General features: G+C 44.2%; 2 protein-coding genes across 3 annotated transcripts in view; one reads left to right on the top strand and one right to left on the bottom strand.

Moving 5' to 3' along the window:
* The window catches only part of ASB4 (ankyrin repeat and SOCS box containing 4), a 212092-nt gene that overhangs the window by 158708 nt on the left and 39727 nt on the right, over nt 1-13657 (bottom strand). The window lies entirely within an intron of this gene.
* The window catches only part of PON2 (paraoxonase 2), a 28373-nt gene continuing 23759 nt past the window's right edge, over nt 9044-13657 (top strand). Inside the window, 1 exon segment of the mRNA NM_001126348.1 lies at nt 9044-9117. Coding sequence (NP_001119820.1) covers nt 9044-9117 — 74 coding nt within the window.

Genomic DNA, 13657 nt, shown 5'->3' with positions numbered 1-13657 from the left:
TGCCCTGGACTTGGCGGAGTTCAGCTGGCAGCTCACTTGACCCATCGCCAGCTTGGAGCCCAGAAGAGGCTGCTGCCCCTCGGGCCCACTGTCCTCTTTCTTTCCTTCCTTCCTCCTGTGTGCACCCCACTGCTCGGTTCTGTCCAGTGTCCTCCACCAGGAATTTTCTATCATTCCAGCAGCCTGCTTGGACAAATCCCCGTGATTTCTCACGACTTATGGACCTCTGTGCAGTGCCTCACATTGCTAGAACTGGCTTCATTTTCTATTTTTAAGATACTCAAGTAACTTCAATGTCTTCTCACTTAGAAAATCCACAAGTTAAATTTGTGGAATGCAGGCAGGGTTATTGGATATGAAATAAAAGGTTACAAAGAATACTGAGGACTTAATTTAACATCCCACCTCCATCTCTGCAATTTAATCATATTTCATGTAAATAGTCATTATTTTTTCAAGTCATAAAATATTAAGTAAACATAGACGATAGCCACTATCTGTGTTTAAAATAAGAAAGAGCCCTACCCCTAACTCCCACACCAAATGTGAGTTCATCTTCCCCCAAGGCAGCCAGGCAAATTCAAGCTCCAGAGCGCCTGTGAAATACAAAGTAATGAAAAGAAAGTGCACAGGCTTAAAAGGAAATAATGATAATAATAATAAAACACTGCTTGCAGGAAAAAATAAATGAAAGGCAGAAAATGAAATAGGTCTCCAAAAGTCATTCCTTAAGACTCTCACGTCTACTCTCCTAAAATAAAACATATCAAATAAAATCTAAGTTCCTCCTGCATGTCTGAGCTGCACACACGCAGTTTGTTAGCAAAGGGGATGGGGTCCCTGGAAACAGAAACAAGCAGTCTCCTGGTCTTCATCACATCACTCCCACAGAGAAAGTTCTTGACCTCTCCCACTGCCCATCACTGTCCCTTCTCTGACCCGAGCGCTGGGGGCTTTCAGCTTCCAGTTGTTAAAAGCCTGGCCCATCCTCCAGGCTGCAGTCAGGTTCATGATGTCCATGACAATGTCAAGGACTATCCCCGGAATCTCATTATCGGCTAATCTTCACTTCTGTTCCTCAGATGTCCCCGTGAATGGGCTTTGAGTCTGTCGTCTAAAACCGAAATCCACCGTGATACTCTTTGTGTCCTGTGGCAGCCCAGGCCCCGTTCTATCACTCGCACCCCTTTTTGGTCAGCCTGCGTGACAAAGCTGTTCACCAGAACAAAGAAAAGATGGCAGGAAAGGGTACTCAAAGGAAGAAATCATGCATTTTTTAGAAAACTCACTGACTGGAAGAAATTATCACAATCATTTTTCACTGGTTCTTACTAGATTCGAGTATGTGAGCGCCCTCAGAATTTAGGAAAAACATATACACTTACAGTCTACTGCGCTGGATTTACATATATGCTGTTTCAGTGAAAACGCACACCATAAAGAATCAACACTCTGCAGAGTGGAATTAAACGGAGTCTGGGGGGTGGGGCTGAAAGGCAGCCGTTTTAAAAAGGAGTTAAGACATCAGACAAGGTCAAAGAAGTTTTCAAAAAGTGGAGAACCAGAGGGAGTGAGCTAAAAGATAAGGGATGGTGGCTGGAAAATGACATCTTGGAACGGAGACTGTGGAAGTATTGTGGTTACTGGTGATGGCAACAGCTTAAAAGTACCACCAGAGGAGTAAGTAGGCAGACAAGTAAGGTAGAGACAAGGTCACTGCAGGGAAAGTAGTCACAGAACTGAAACAGTGAGTCTGGAAAGGTTACCCACAAGGATGTCAAAATCGCCACGCATTTCGGCAGTGCGGTATAAGAGGGAGCGGGAGCAGAACTATCTAGGACAGGCAGGGAAGTATCCTGAAGCTGGGGGCCATGTGGCGCGAGTGGTGAGGAACCTGCCTGCCAGTGCAGGAGACATAAGAGACCCGGGTTCAGTTCCTGAGCTGGGAAGATCCCCTGGAGGAGGATAAGGCAGCCCACCTCAATGTTCTTGCCTGGAGAATCCCATGGACAGAGGAGCCTGGAGGGCTACACTCCCCAGGGTTGCACAGAGTCGGACACGACTACAGTGACTGAGCATGTACTCACACACAAATAACATAGAAAGTTGAAAAGGGTATTTAGAGAAGATGTTTGAGGATATAGGGGATTTTGTTAATGACTGTGGGTTTCAGAGGATATAACAGAAGTGTTTTAGAAGGTGTGGGCAGGGGAGGATAGAGAGCTAGGAGAAAGTACCCAGACATATGGGAAGAGTCTGATGGATGAAGGTTGACTAGGAAGCCTGAACTTCTCAAGATGACCACATAACACAGGGCTAAAGGGCCCAATGAGATCAACTAGATACTGGAGGCAAGGCAGTGAGCTGCTCCAGAGCACTCTTGCCAAGGGCAGGAAAGGGCCTGTTTTATGCCAAGTATGGATAACTCTGGAGATTTCTTTCCAACCACTTCCACCATTCACATCGTTCCCGGTCCGAAAGCAAACAGGTTTCATTCCCTATGGTCAGGGAATGACTGCCTGGAACACTGTAGTATAAAGAGCCTCAAGGCCATATTCAGATTTAGGAGAAAAACAAACAAACCAAAAATGGGCATCTCTATGCCAGCATCTGCTCTCCCTAGTTTAAGGCGATCCCTAGAGCTCAGTTCAGTTCTTTCTCCACCCCACCTCCCACTTTTTAGCTTGCTTCTCAGCCCCTCAGGACTTTTACATGTCCCTCACTTCATGGGGCAATGTCAACCCTTCCTAAAGATCCTCTACACAGCTCTCTGCTAATGCACCCCACGTCTCCATGTCCAGACAAGACCTTGCTCCTGAGCATTAGAAACCTGTCTGCAGTTTTCCCCTGGGCTTGGAGCACATCCATGGTGCTCCTCAATCCCCTGCCCATGCTACCTCAATCTGTTCCTCTTCCATTTATCCCACAGTATATCCCCATTTACCCGTTTGAACAACCCACATCTTCTTCAACTCCTCCTTTCCCCCGCATCTTATCGGCCACTTATTTCCATCCATTCGATCTCTGAAATTCCTTAAACCCACCCCCTGCCCTCCCCCCCAACCTCCTGCCTCAGCCTTGTTCACAGCTTCTTCTGAGGAGACTTGGGAAGTAGACTCCACCCAACTCACCCTCCCACAGCCAGTGACCTTTGTGAAACATTGATTCTCCCTTCTTAAAAGGCTTTAGTAGCTCTGCAGCACATACAGGGTAAAATTCAAAGTTCTTAGCCCTTGACAGATAGCACTGCCCATGTTTGTTCACGCGCCTCCCTCTCCCACTGAACTATGACCTCCACCACGGCAGGAATGTATGCCTCCTTTGAGATCCCAGTAGTTGGTTGGAGATGCAGAATATACTCAATAACTGTGAAGTAATGCAGGCAGGCAGAGGAAAAGTATAAAAGGCAACTCAATTTTAAAGACTCTCCTTCATGAGAGTTGATACCAAATCATTTTCTACAACTCCTGTTATAGCTGAGTCATCTCTACTCGTACCTTAAATAGCAAAGGAATGAAAGTCTCTTAATTTAACAATTGAAAAATACATCAAGGGTTGAAATGAAGGGGTTTTTTTTGGAAATTAGGTCTTAATATATATTTTCTTATATTGGATTCTGGTTCCACCATTTTCGAGGTGTGTAACCCTGGGCAAGATGCTTAACCGCTGGCCTAAGTTTCATCACTTACAAATTGGAGAGAATAACCAACTAACTCCAGTGGTTGCTATGGGAATTAAATGAGGTCATGTCTGAAAAGTGTGTTAGAATAGGAAATGTTCAATAAGTAAGTTACTCTGAAAGATATTGCACATACAGTTTATTTATGAAAACTAGAAACATGATTGGTATTAGACAATGGGAAACATGCGTGTATTTCCTAGAATGCAGGGAACATATCTTTAGTTTTTCTACACAGTTCAGGCCATACCAAGTCAGCCTCTGAAGGAGACTGGGAGTTTTGAGTCTGGTCTCCCCAACCTCTCTCTCTCCCACCATTTTCTACCAAGACCTCTGGAGAGGTCCCACGTGGTCCCACAGCTCCTGGAAGACGGGCAGCAAATCTGTCAGCCCTCTGTAGGAAGAGACTTGGGTCAAAGGGACCATCTGATTAACTTCCAACATTATCTCAAAATTGTTTATTCGTATGTCCTAGAGATACACTGACACAATGAAAAAACTCATTTTTTTTCTTTGAACTTACACACTGCGTTTTTCTTTCAGTATCTTACCTTAAGAAAATGTAAAGTTATCCACTATCTCTGCTCTCTTTCCACACATGCAAGAATATTAGAGTGATTTAACACAAGTTCCACTTCCTCCTTCTTGTTCTTACCTAAAATTTTAAAAACTCATTCATTTTACTGGGCCATTTCTCTTGTAATAAGCCAGAAATAAACTTTCTTTTGTAAAATGCATAACTATTTTGTGACTAGCCTATAAAATTTTACTTTACATCTGTGTGTTTTTGACCTCTACAAATAGCAAGTTAATATTCAATCTAGTATCTGAAGAATGTTAATTTGTTGATTATAAATATTTAAAAAAATATATAAAATTTTCTATTTTTGTTATATGGCATTTCTTCACTTTTTAGTATACTGAAATTCTCAGAAAATGACTTGGGTCAAACGGACCATCTGATTAACTTCCAACATTATCTCAAAATTGTTTATTCATATGTTCTAGAGATACACTGACACAATGGAAAAACTCATTTCATTTTTTTCTTTGAATTTGCACACTGCTGTAAGTTGGTAGGGAAGTCTGCCCTCCAAGGAGCACTAGTATGAACCATCTACAAAGCAAATCTTTCTTTTACTGATAATAACTCTTTTATAACACCTCTTCCATGTATTTCTATGTTAAAAGATCTAAAGATATGACTCCTTGAAAAAAAAAAGGAAAAGAGAGGAAGAAAATAAAAAGGATATGGAGGGACGAATGTCCCATCATATATAAAATGACAATAATTACAAGAAACCTATTTCATAAATTACTGGGATTTTACACCTGATGATCTACTGCAAAGAACTTTAAAGCGTTAAAATACGATCATGAGAGGCTGTCCACTTGTGTTCCAGGACCATTTTTGGTCTGTGAATGCTTTGTTTCTCACCCTTGGTGAGATAAGTATGAAAATTTGAGAGTACGCATTTAGAACTGTTATACAAATTTGACAAAGTAATTTTACATCTGCTGAATCAAATAACAAAAGATTTGGGCTTATATTTTGTACGTCTGAATTTTCATTTCATTTTCTAGTAATTCACTTTCATTGTACTTTACAAAGGCAAAGAAAATCTGTCCTTCACCACACACAGTTTGAGAAGCATTGAAAAAAACTATTATTATTTCTGCAATTTTGCTTAACAACCATTAATTTCTAATTACAAACTAGTTATATGTCATTATTTGAGAAATACTTCCAACCAAGTGTGAGGAATTGCCAGCATACAAACAAGTTCTAAAACAAGTCTCTTTTGTATTGGGTAGCTTGGTTATTTGGGAGTCAGAAAACAATTTTTCCCATGAGAAAACATAAGCCAGGGGTTAGGTTGGCATGGCCTACAAACTCCAATTATCTCAAAAGACTGCTAAGCTATACTATAAAATGTAATCCCTTGTATGTACTATAGAATTTATGAACAGCCTTCTCCATTTTCTTGCGATGAAGAAATTAGGCTTCTAATTTCCAACTATGAGAAATTAGTTGGAATTCTAACCCAACTATGCGAAAAGATAATTCTCAGCCCTGGCATAGTAGGGATAGGGATTGGGGGTGGTGGTACTTTTTAAACTTTTTTGTTTTATTTTGGAGTATAACTGATTAACAATGTTGTGATAGTTTCAGGTAGACAGCGAAGTGACTTAGCCATATATATACACACACACGTATCCATCCTCTCCCAAAATTGCCTTCCATCCAGGCTGCCTCAAAACATTGAGCAGAGTTCCCTGTGTTACACAGTAGGTTCTTGTTGTTTATCCATTTGAATACAGCAGTGTGTACATGTCCATCCCAAATTCCCTAATTCTCCCTTCCCAGAATGGAGCTACTGGGCTCTTCACACACAGTCCTGAGGAATTAGGAGACCAAGTTTGAGGGGACTCACTGGTCGAGTTAATAAAATTAAACTGAGGGTTCCCCAAGATTCTCTGAGACAGGTGAGGTATGTCTCGCTGGATTTGAAAGCCTGGTTCTTTACCACAAATGCCTCCATCCTAAACCCCAGGGCATTGTGGTGGCACAAGATGGGGAGCAGGCTTCATCCTGAATGGAACTCTATCCTCAGGGACCTTTATTTCTCTTCTGTTGTTGTTTGAAAAGATGTGAAGACAAGCCTAGGCTTAGTGAGAAACAATGGAAGGCTCAATTAGTGATGTCTGCCATGGGCAAGAAGGGCAGGTTGGCACAAGAGCTGTGTTTCACTACCCTGGGTATATCTTGAAGAAAGCAGACCTTTGACTCATTAAGTTCAGCTGCAACCAGGCTGAATTATTAATATTAAGAACATGAGTTTCAAAAATGCCAGGGCATAGCAAAGGGAAAGAGCACACAACAATTATACATACAATTAGATGTACAGGCACAGGTTATGTACCGGTCACTATTCAGAATCATTGGCATAATGCTCTCCAAACTAACACAGAAGCCCTGGCCATAGGCCCAGGCCTTCTCTTTTAGGTCTTCATTCTAAATTCTGACGTCACATATGAGATTCTTCTCTTCTCCAAAGATGGTCATTAAAAACCTCCCTAGGGCTTCGCTGGGGGCTCAGTGGTAAAGAATCCACCTGCCAATGCGGGAGACACGGGTTGGATCCCTGATCTGGGAAGATCCCACACGCTGCAGAGCACCTAAGCCCGTGAGCCACAACTGTTAAGCCCATATGCCACAACTACTGAAGCCCACATGCCCCAGAGCCCATGCTCCACAAGAGAAGCCATCACAATGAGAAGCCTCATATGGCAACTAGAGAGCAGCCCCCTCTCGCACAACCAGGGAAAAGCCTGTGCCGCAGTGAAAACTCAGCACAGCCAAAATTTTTAAAAAAACAAAAACAAAAACAAAGAAGCATGGTATCAGGGTATTTGTGTTCAAACAGACAATTAAAAAAAAAACCTCCCTAAAGAAGAGATCCCACCCTTACCTACCCAGTCATACGGTAACTATGGCACCATTCTTAATCCAGATGGTCCATATATAGAATTCTGGAGGGTTTGTGACCTTGAATGAGCGGAAAGTATCTTGATTTCTAATGGAATTAAGCATTGCTTTCAATTACGAAAGTAGGAAACAAGTTCCAGAAGCATTAGCAATACTTGTGACTTTGTTACTAATGGAAATAAGAGTTATGATCATTATTTCATTATAGTGCTACAGATTTCTTGAAATAACATTTAGGCTCATCACTACTTGAAAGAATAGTGCTACACCTTGCTATTTAATGTGTTAACAATGTAGCACACATTACATTGCTGTATTACTGTAGCACAAACTTCTGAAAGAACACTTTGATCATTTATTTTGAATGTAACTGATCTCCTTTGCAACTAGTACTTTCATTGTGTGCACTTATAACCATTTTTCTAGGAAGGTATCTATAGTTTCACTACTGCCAGAGGAGTCCATGACCCACACACAAAAGGTAAGCCTCCTGGGCTTTCAAAGGACAATTATGTAAGTCTCTACCAAGCAACAGAAGTTACTAATATCCCTCAGGACTGAATCAGAGACACTCATATACAGGAAAGTGAAAGTGAAAGTTGCTCTTTGCGACCAGGCCAGAGTACTGCAGTGGGTTCAGTTCAGTTCAGTTGCTCAGTCGTGTCCGACTCTTTGTGACCCCATGTATCGCAGCACGCCAGGCCTCCCTGTCCATCACCATCTCCCGGAGTTCACTCAGACTCACATCCATCGAGTCCGTCCAGGGATCAAACCCAGGTCTCCCTCATTGCAGGTGGATTCTTTACCTGCTGAGCCACCAGGGAAGCCCAAGAATGCTGGAGTGGGTAACCTGTCCCTCCTCCAGCGGATCTTCCTGACCCAGAAATCGAACCAGGCTCTCCTGCACTACAGGTGGATTCTTTACCAGCTGAGCTACTAGGGAAGCCCTACAGGAAATGCAGGGTCTTATTTCTTTTTTCCTGGGGTGTATTACAGGTGAGAAACTGGCATCTGCTTTTATTTACTCGTTAATAAGATCTATGTCTGTTGGAAATTCGCAATTGTGACCATTTCTGCCTACATAATGTAGGGTGACAATTAACCAGCAACCAGCAGAAGCTTATTTCAGCCATACTCACTTGTTCCCTGGTGGATTGGATGGTAAAGAATCCGCCTACCATGCTGGAGACCTGGCTTTGATTCCTGGGTTGGGAAGATCCCCTGGAGGAGGGCATGGCAACCCACTCCAGTATTCTTGCCTGGAGAATCCCATGGACAGAGGAGCCTGGCAGGCTATGTACAGTCCATGGGATCACAAACAGTCGAATACGACTGAGTGACCGGACTGAGCGCAGCACAGTCTGGATGAAGCATTACTTAGAAACTTGATGTTTCCTTCCTCCCATCTATATACTGTTATTAAAAATAGTGATTCCAACATATATTTACAAGACATGACCCAGTATCTTTTCCTGTAGTAATAATAAAAATACACCACCCCCCCCCCCCCCACACACACACACACACTCTTTAAAACGGTGCGTCGTAAGTTTCTAGGACGTAAGTTCCAGGACTAGGACGGAAGGAATGTCTGGGAAGTGGGAACTGAGCAAAGCCTGAGGGCTGCTTGAGATTCCTGCGGGGCTGTCAGTGAAGGGAAGTGAAGGAATTCCAAGTGCCATCTAACCTGGGGCGGGCCCTGTTCCCAGGGAAGGTGTCTGTCGGAGGCCAAGGGCCGGGTCGAGGGCGGAGCCCCGGCTTCTCGCCAGCAGGGCGGCTCGGGGCGGAGCGCAGCCCGCGTGGCCCGGCGGTACCGCGGCGCCGCCCACAGCGCTCCCGGGTCCGGCGGAGCAAGGCAGCGCGGCTCCCGAGCCATGGGGCGGCTGCTGGCGCTGAGCTTGCTGGGGATCGCGCTGGCGCTGCTGGGCGAGAGGCTCCTGACGCTCAGGTAGGGGCTGGGGGCCCTCCCGGGTCCGCAGGGTCGGGGTGGCCGGGGCTGCGGGGGCCCTCGTGCTGGGACCCGGGGCCGGGGACGCTCTCTGCCGGCTCTGCTCCCCGGCCCGCCGAGCGTCGCCACCCCACCCCCAGCCGCCCGCTAAAACCCCACACAGTTTGGGCTGAATCGCGAGACTTCCTGGAGAGTTTACAAGCTTTTGCTGCTCACAAAGTTCTTTGCTACCTAGGTTGACGAGCTGTGCGAGTGCCTTGCAATTTACTCAAGGGCAAACCTCGTGCTTTAGCTTGAAAACAACACTATTACTCATGCACTGAAACTTTAATTATAAAGATTTATTTCAGGTCACGGATCCTGCTTCTCTTTGGTGCCCAAACCAGCCTCTGTCTTTAACAAAGTTGTTCTCCATCCCTCCCCTGCCGCGTTGGAGAAGCTTCTTCCGCTCTCTAATCTTGGCGCGGCAGATGAAAAATACTTGAAATATTCAGCTACTGTTCTTACATCACTTCCTTATTTATCTCCTCGTCCAGGAACCGTGAAGCCAGAATGCCAAACAGGACATGCCTAGTCCTCACATTTTACTTATTATGAAAAAAAAACGCGGTAGGCAGATGTCACAGTCTCCACATTATCAATTCAAATTATATAAGCCTCACGCGAAAGAATTCCAGAAATGCTGAGCATCTGTTCTGTATGCTGCGCTCTCTTAGGCTCCTGTAATAGAGTAAGGCACCGTTCTTACCCTATGAAAGGGAAGGAGAGAAATTAAGACAGATGGATAAACTAGGATGTTCAGTGTAGCAGTGTTAGTCGCTCAGTAGTATCCGACTCTTTGCGACCCCACGAACTGTAGCCCGCTAGGCTCCTCTATCCATGGGATTCTCCAGGCAAGAATACTGGAGTGGATTGCCGTTCCCTTCTCCAGGGGATCTTCCTGACCCAGGGGTCTAACCCAGGTGTTCTGCATTGCAGGCAGATTCCATCTGAACTACAGGGACAATCAGGATGTTCAGGACAGGTACAAACCAACCCCTATAGGCTTAAGGAGGAAAAATGACAACTCCTGAAGTTGAAGCTCAGGAGGAAGAGACATTAGACATTGTCCTGGAAGGATGGGTGAAACCCCAGTGGGGAGGAAGGAGGCAGTCCCAGATTGAGGTTGGAGCATAAACAAAGGGACTGATGTGGGGAAGTTTGGATCTGAGGGGAGCTTAAAGTTAAGGGATGATTACAGTAGGGATAGGTGAAGGATAGGTCTCAAGATGGTTATTAAAGGTATGCTGAGAAATTGGGGCCAGCTTTGATGGGCAAAAGGGAGCTATCAGTGTTTGCTGTGTGTGTGCTTTGTTTTTTAAACAGGAACCTGTTTACACTTTCTAAAGCATAATCAGCAGGACTGTGTAGAGCTGACCTGGAAGGCTGGATTGGAGTAGAGCAGTGATTCTCAATCCTGGCTGTGCCTTAGTATCTCCAGGGGGCCTGCTGTCTGGACTGCACCCCCAGCAGTTCCAATCCTGCTGCTCTGAGTGGGGCCCAGGCATGAGTATTTTTTATTTTTAAAAATTCTGATAATTCTCATATGAAGTTAGAGTTGACAAGTACCAGAATGGAGAGTAAAAAGACCTGGGGAAACTAGTTAAAGTATTGCAGTGGTCTGGCCCAAACTCTGGAAGCCCCGGGGATGAGGGGTGGGTCAAAGGTGATGCTAGAGTTTCCAGCTCCACTGGCTTGGCTGTAGCTTCATCTGCTCTAGAAAAACACGAGGAGGACAGTGTCTGTGTGACAGGAAGGGTCAGAGTCGGAGGAGGAACGTTCACCGGGAAGAAATGGACATGCTGAGCTTGATTTTCATGTTATATAAATGACTGCCCTGTTCTGCAGAGACTTATTGAGTTGGCTGATTTTGTGTGATCTATCCAGCTCCCAGTTTCAAAGGCAAGACCATTAAAATTCACAAGCTCATTAGGTTATCCCTATAGTTCAAACCACCAGTGTTTCTATTAATTGAAGTTTTCTTAGTTTATAATTTTCTCTTCTTAATAATCATAAGTGTTTTAAATGTAAGTCCCTTTGAATTGGTCCTGAGTGTTCTTTGGAAGGAATGATGCTAAAGCTGAAACTCCAGTACTTTGGCCACCTCATGCAAAGACTTGACGCATTGGAAAAGACTCTGATGCTGGGAGGGATTGGGGGCAAGAGGAGAAGGGGACGACAGAGGATGAGATGGCGGGATGGCATCACCGACTCGATGGACGTGAGTTTGAGTGAACTCTGGGAGTTGGTGATGGACAGGGAGGCCCGGTGTGCTGCAATTCATGGGGTCACAAAGAGTCGGACACGACTGAACTGAACTGAATGAAAAATATGGTTGCAAACCTAAGAAAAAGTAGATAAATCTTATTCATACAGACTGGACCTGATGGGTCATTTAAAATTTAATGTGTCTTTTCTTTATAAAGACTTGACTATAATAAACTTTATTTAGCAGTGACTTCACAGGGTTGTAACCTCATTGGACAACTGAAGCCTCATATTGGCTGATGTGAGAAGGTGAGGGGAATGATGGATGGACAGATCTAGCAAATAAAAATGCAAGACACCCAGTCAAACTGGAATGTCAGATAAACAACAAATTTTTCTTTTAGTATAAACATACCCCAGGCAATATTTGGGATGTAATTATACTAAAATAGTATTCATTATTTATCTGAAATTCAAGTTTAACTGGGCATCTCACATTTTATCTGGCAACCCTGTAAGTGCAGAATATCAAGTACCTACTGTTTACAGAGTTTTGTGGGGTGCTTAAATGCATAGCATTTCTCCTTTCAGTCCCTTAGAATATTTTGAAAAGCAGCATGTTCCCACCTCCACAAAAGGCTCTTCAAGAAACAGATTTTCGGTTTGATTTTTTGCTCTCATCCGGTGCCTTCTATTTTATTATTCTATTTTTAGAGATGGTACTTTGGCACTCAAGTTTATTTCTCTCCCCCAAGGTGCCCACTTAAATTTCAACTTGGATTTCAGATAAGCAATGAATAATATTTTAGTATAAGTGTGTCATGGATGGATAAATGGAATCAGAGTTGTCTATTTCCTTCTGAACTGTAACTGGCTAAAGTTCCCAAGGGAGGATGGCATATAATACCCAACTTTTCCACTTCTCCCTGCTGCTGCTGCTGCTAAGTCACTTCAGTCGTGTCCGACTCTGTGCGACCCCATAGACGGCAGCCCACCAGGCTCCCCCTGTCCCTGGGATTTTCCAGGCAAGAACACTGGAGTGGGTTGCCATTTCCTTCTCCAATGCATGAAAGTGAAAAGTGAAAGTGAAGTCGCTCAGTCGTGCCCGACTGTTAGCGACCCCATGGACTGCAGCCTACCAGGCTCCTCCGTCCATGGGATTTTCCAGGCAAGAGTACTGGAGTGGGGTGCCATTGCCTTCTCCACCCTAGTTGAACAATAAAGGGAAAAACAGAAATACACAAATGTCTCCAGGCCTGAGCTCCCTATTCCAAAGCACACAGCCTTGAACGAATCATAAGACTTAAGTGCCTAAGAGACTTGTGCCTGAGCAGGAAATCCAGAAATAAGCACCTGAACTTTCTGCTTGTTGCCCGACATCTTTTATGACCACTCCACCAAGAAGCTATCCAATGAACACTTCTGAAGGGGCAGCCTGTTTTTCAGCCACCATCCTCCTTATTTATTGTGTGACTACCATGTGCTGGTCTTAAATGGCTGTGCTGGGTCTTCATTGCTACACAGTTTTTCCTCTAGTTGCAGAGAACGGGGGCTACTCTCTAGCTGCAGTGCACAGACTTTTCACGTGGTTACTTCTCTTATTGCAGAGCATGAGCTCTAGGTGTGTGGGCTTCAATAAGTTGTAGGGCGTGGGCTCAGTAGTTACGGTTCCTGGGCTTTAGAGCACAGGCTCAGTGGTTGTGGTGCAAGCTTTGCCCCAGAGCATGTGGGATCTTCCTGGATCAGGGATCCAACCCATGTTCCTGCACTGGCTGGCGGGTTCTTTACCACTGAGTCACCACTAGCACACCTCTGTGTGCTAGTCTTTGTGTTCAAAGTGTCAACAGTTCTTTGTATTAAACTAAAACAAACATTTACTGACATTTGGAAAGAAAGCCCTTTGACCTTCCTGCCTTCTCCCAGTCTTCATATCTGTGTTTATATTATATTATATATTTCCTATATTATATCTGATAAAACTGAAGCTTGGAGAAGCTAACTAGGTACTTCAATAGTTAGTGCCAAACCTGTACTCTAAGCCAGGTCTTCTGATTCCGGATACAGTTTGCCCCAGTTCCCTGCAGCCTCCTCTCTTGTCTGCCATTGGAGCAAATTTTCCTCAGCTTTACAAGCCTGAGCACAAACTCTAAGTTAAGTAAGAGCATTACAGGGCATGAGGGAGTAAATTCCAAGGGGTTTTACAAGTCTGTATGTGAAAGATAAAGCCCCTGTTTGAATTTAAGTCTGCACTTAAAAGATAAAGCCCCACCAGTGGTTTGTAAATTCAAAGGCA

This window comes from Ovis aries, chromosome 4, assembly GCF_016772045.2.
Source record: "Ovis aries strain OAR_USU_Benz2616 breed Rambouillet chromosome 4, ARS-UI_Ramb_v3.0, whole genome shotgun sequence".
In the NCBI taxonomy this organism is placed as follows: domain Eukaryota; kingdom Metazoa; phylum Chordata; class Mammalia; order Artiodactyla; family Bovidae; genus Ovis; species Ovis aries.
The sequence above is the reverse complement of the archived record's forward strand: the minus strand, read 5'-3'. Positions and strand labels throughout refer to the sequence as shown.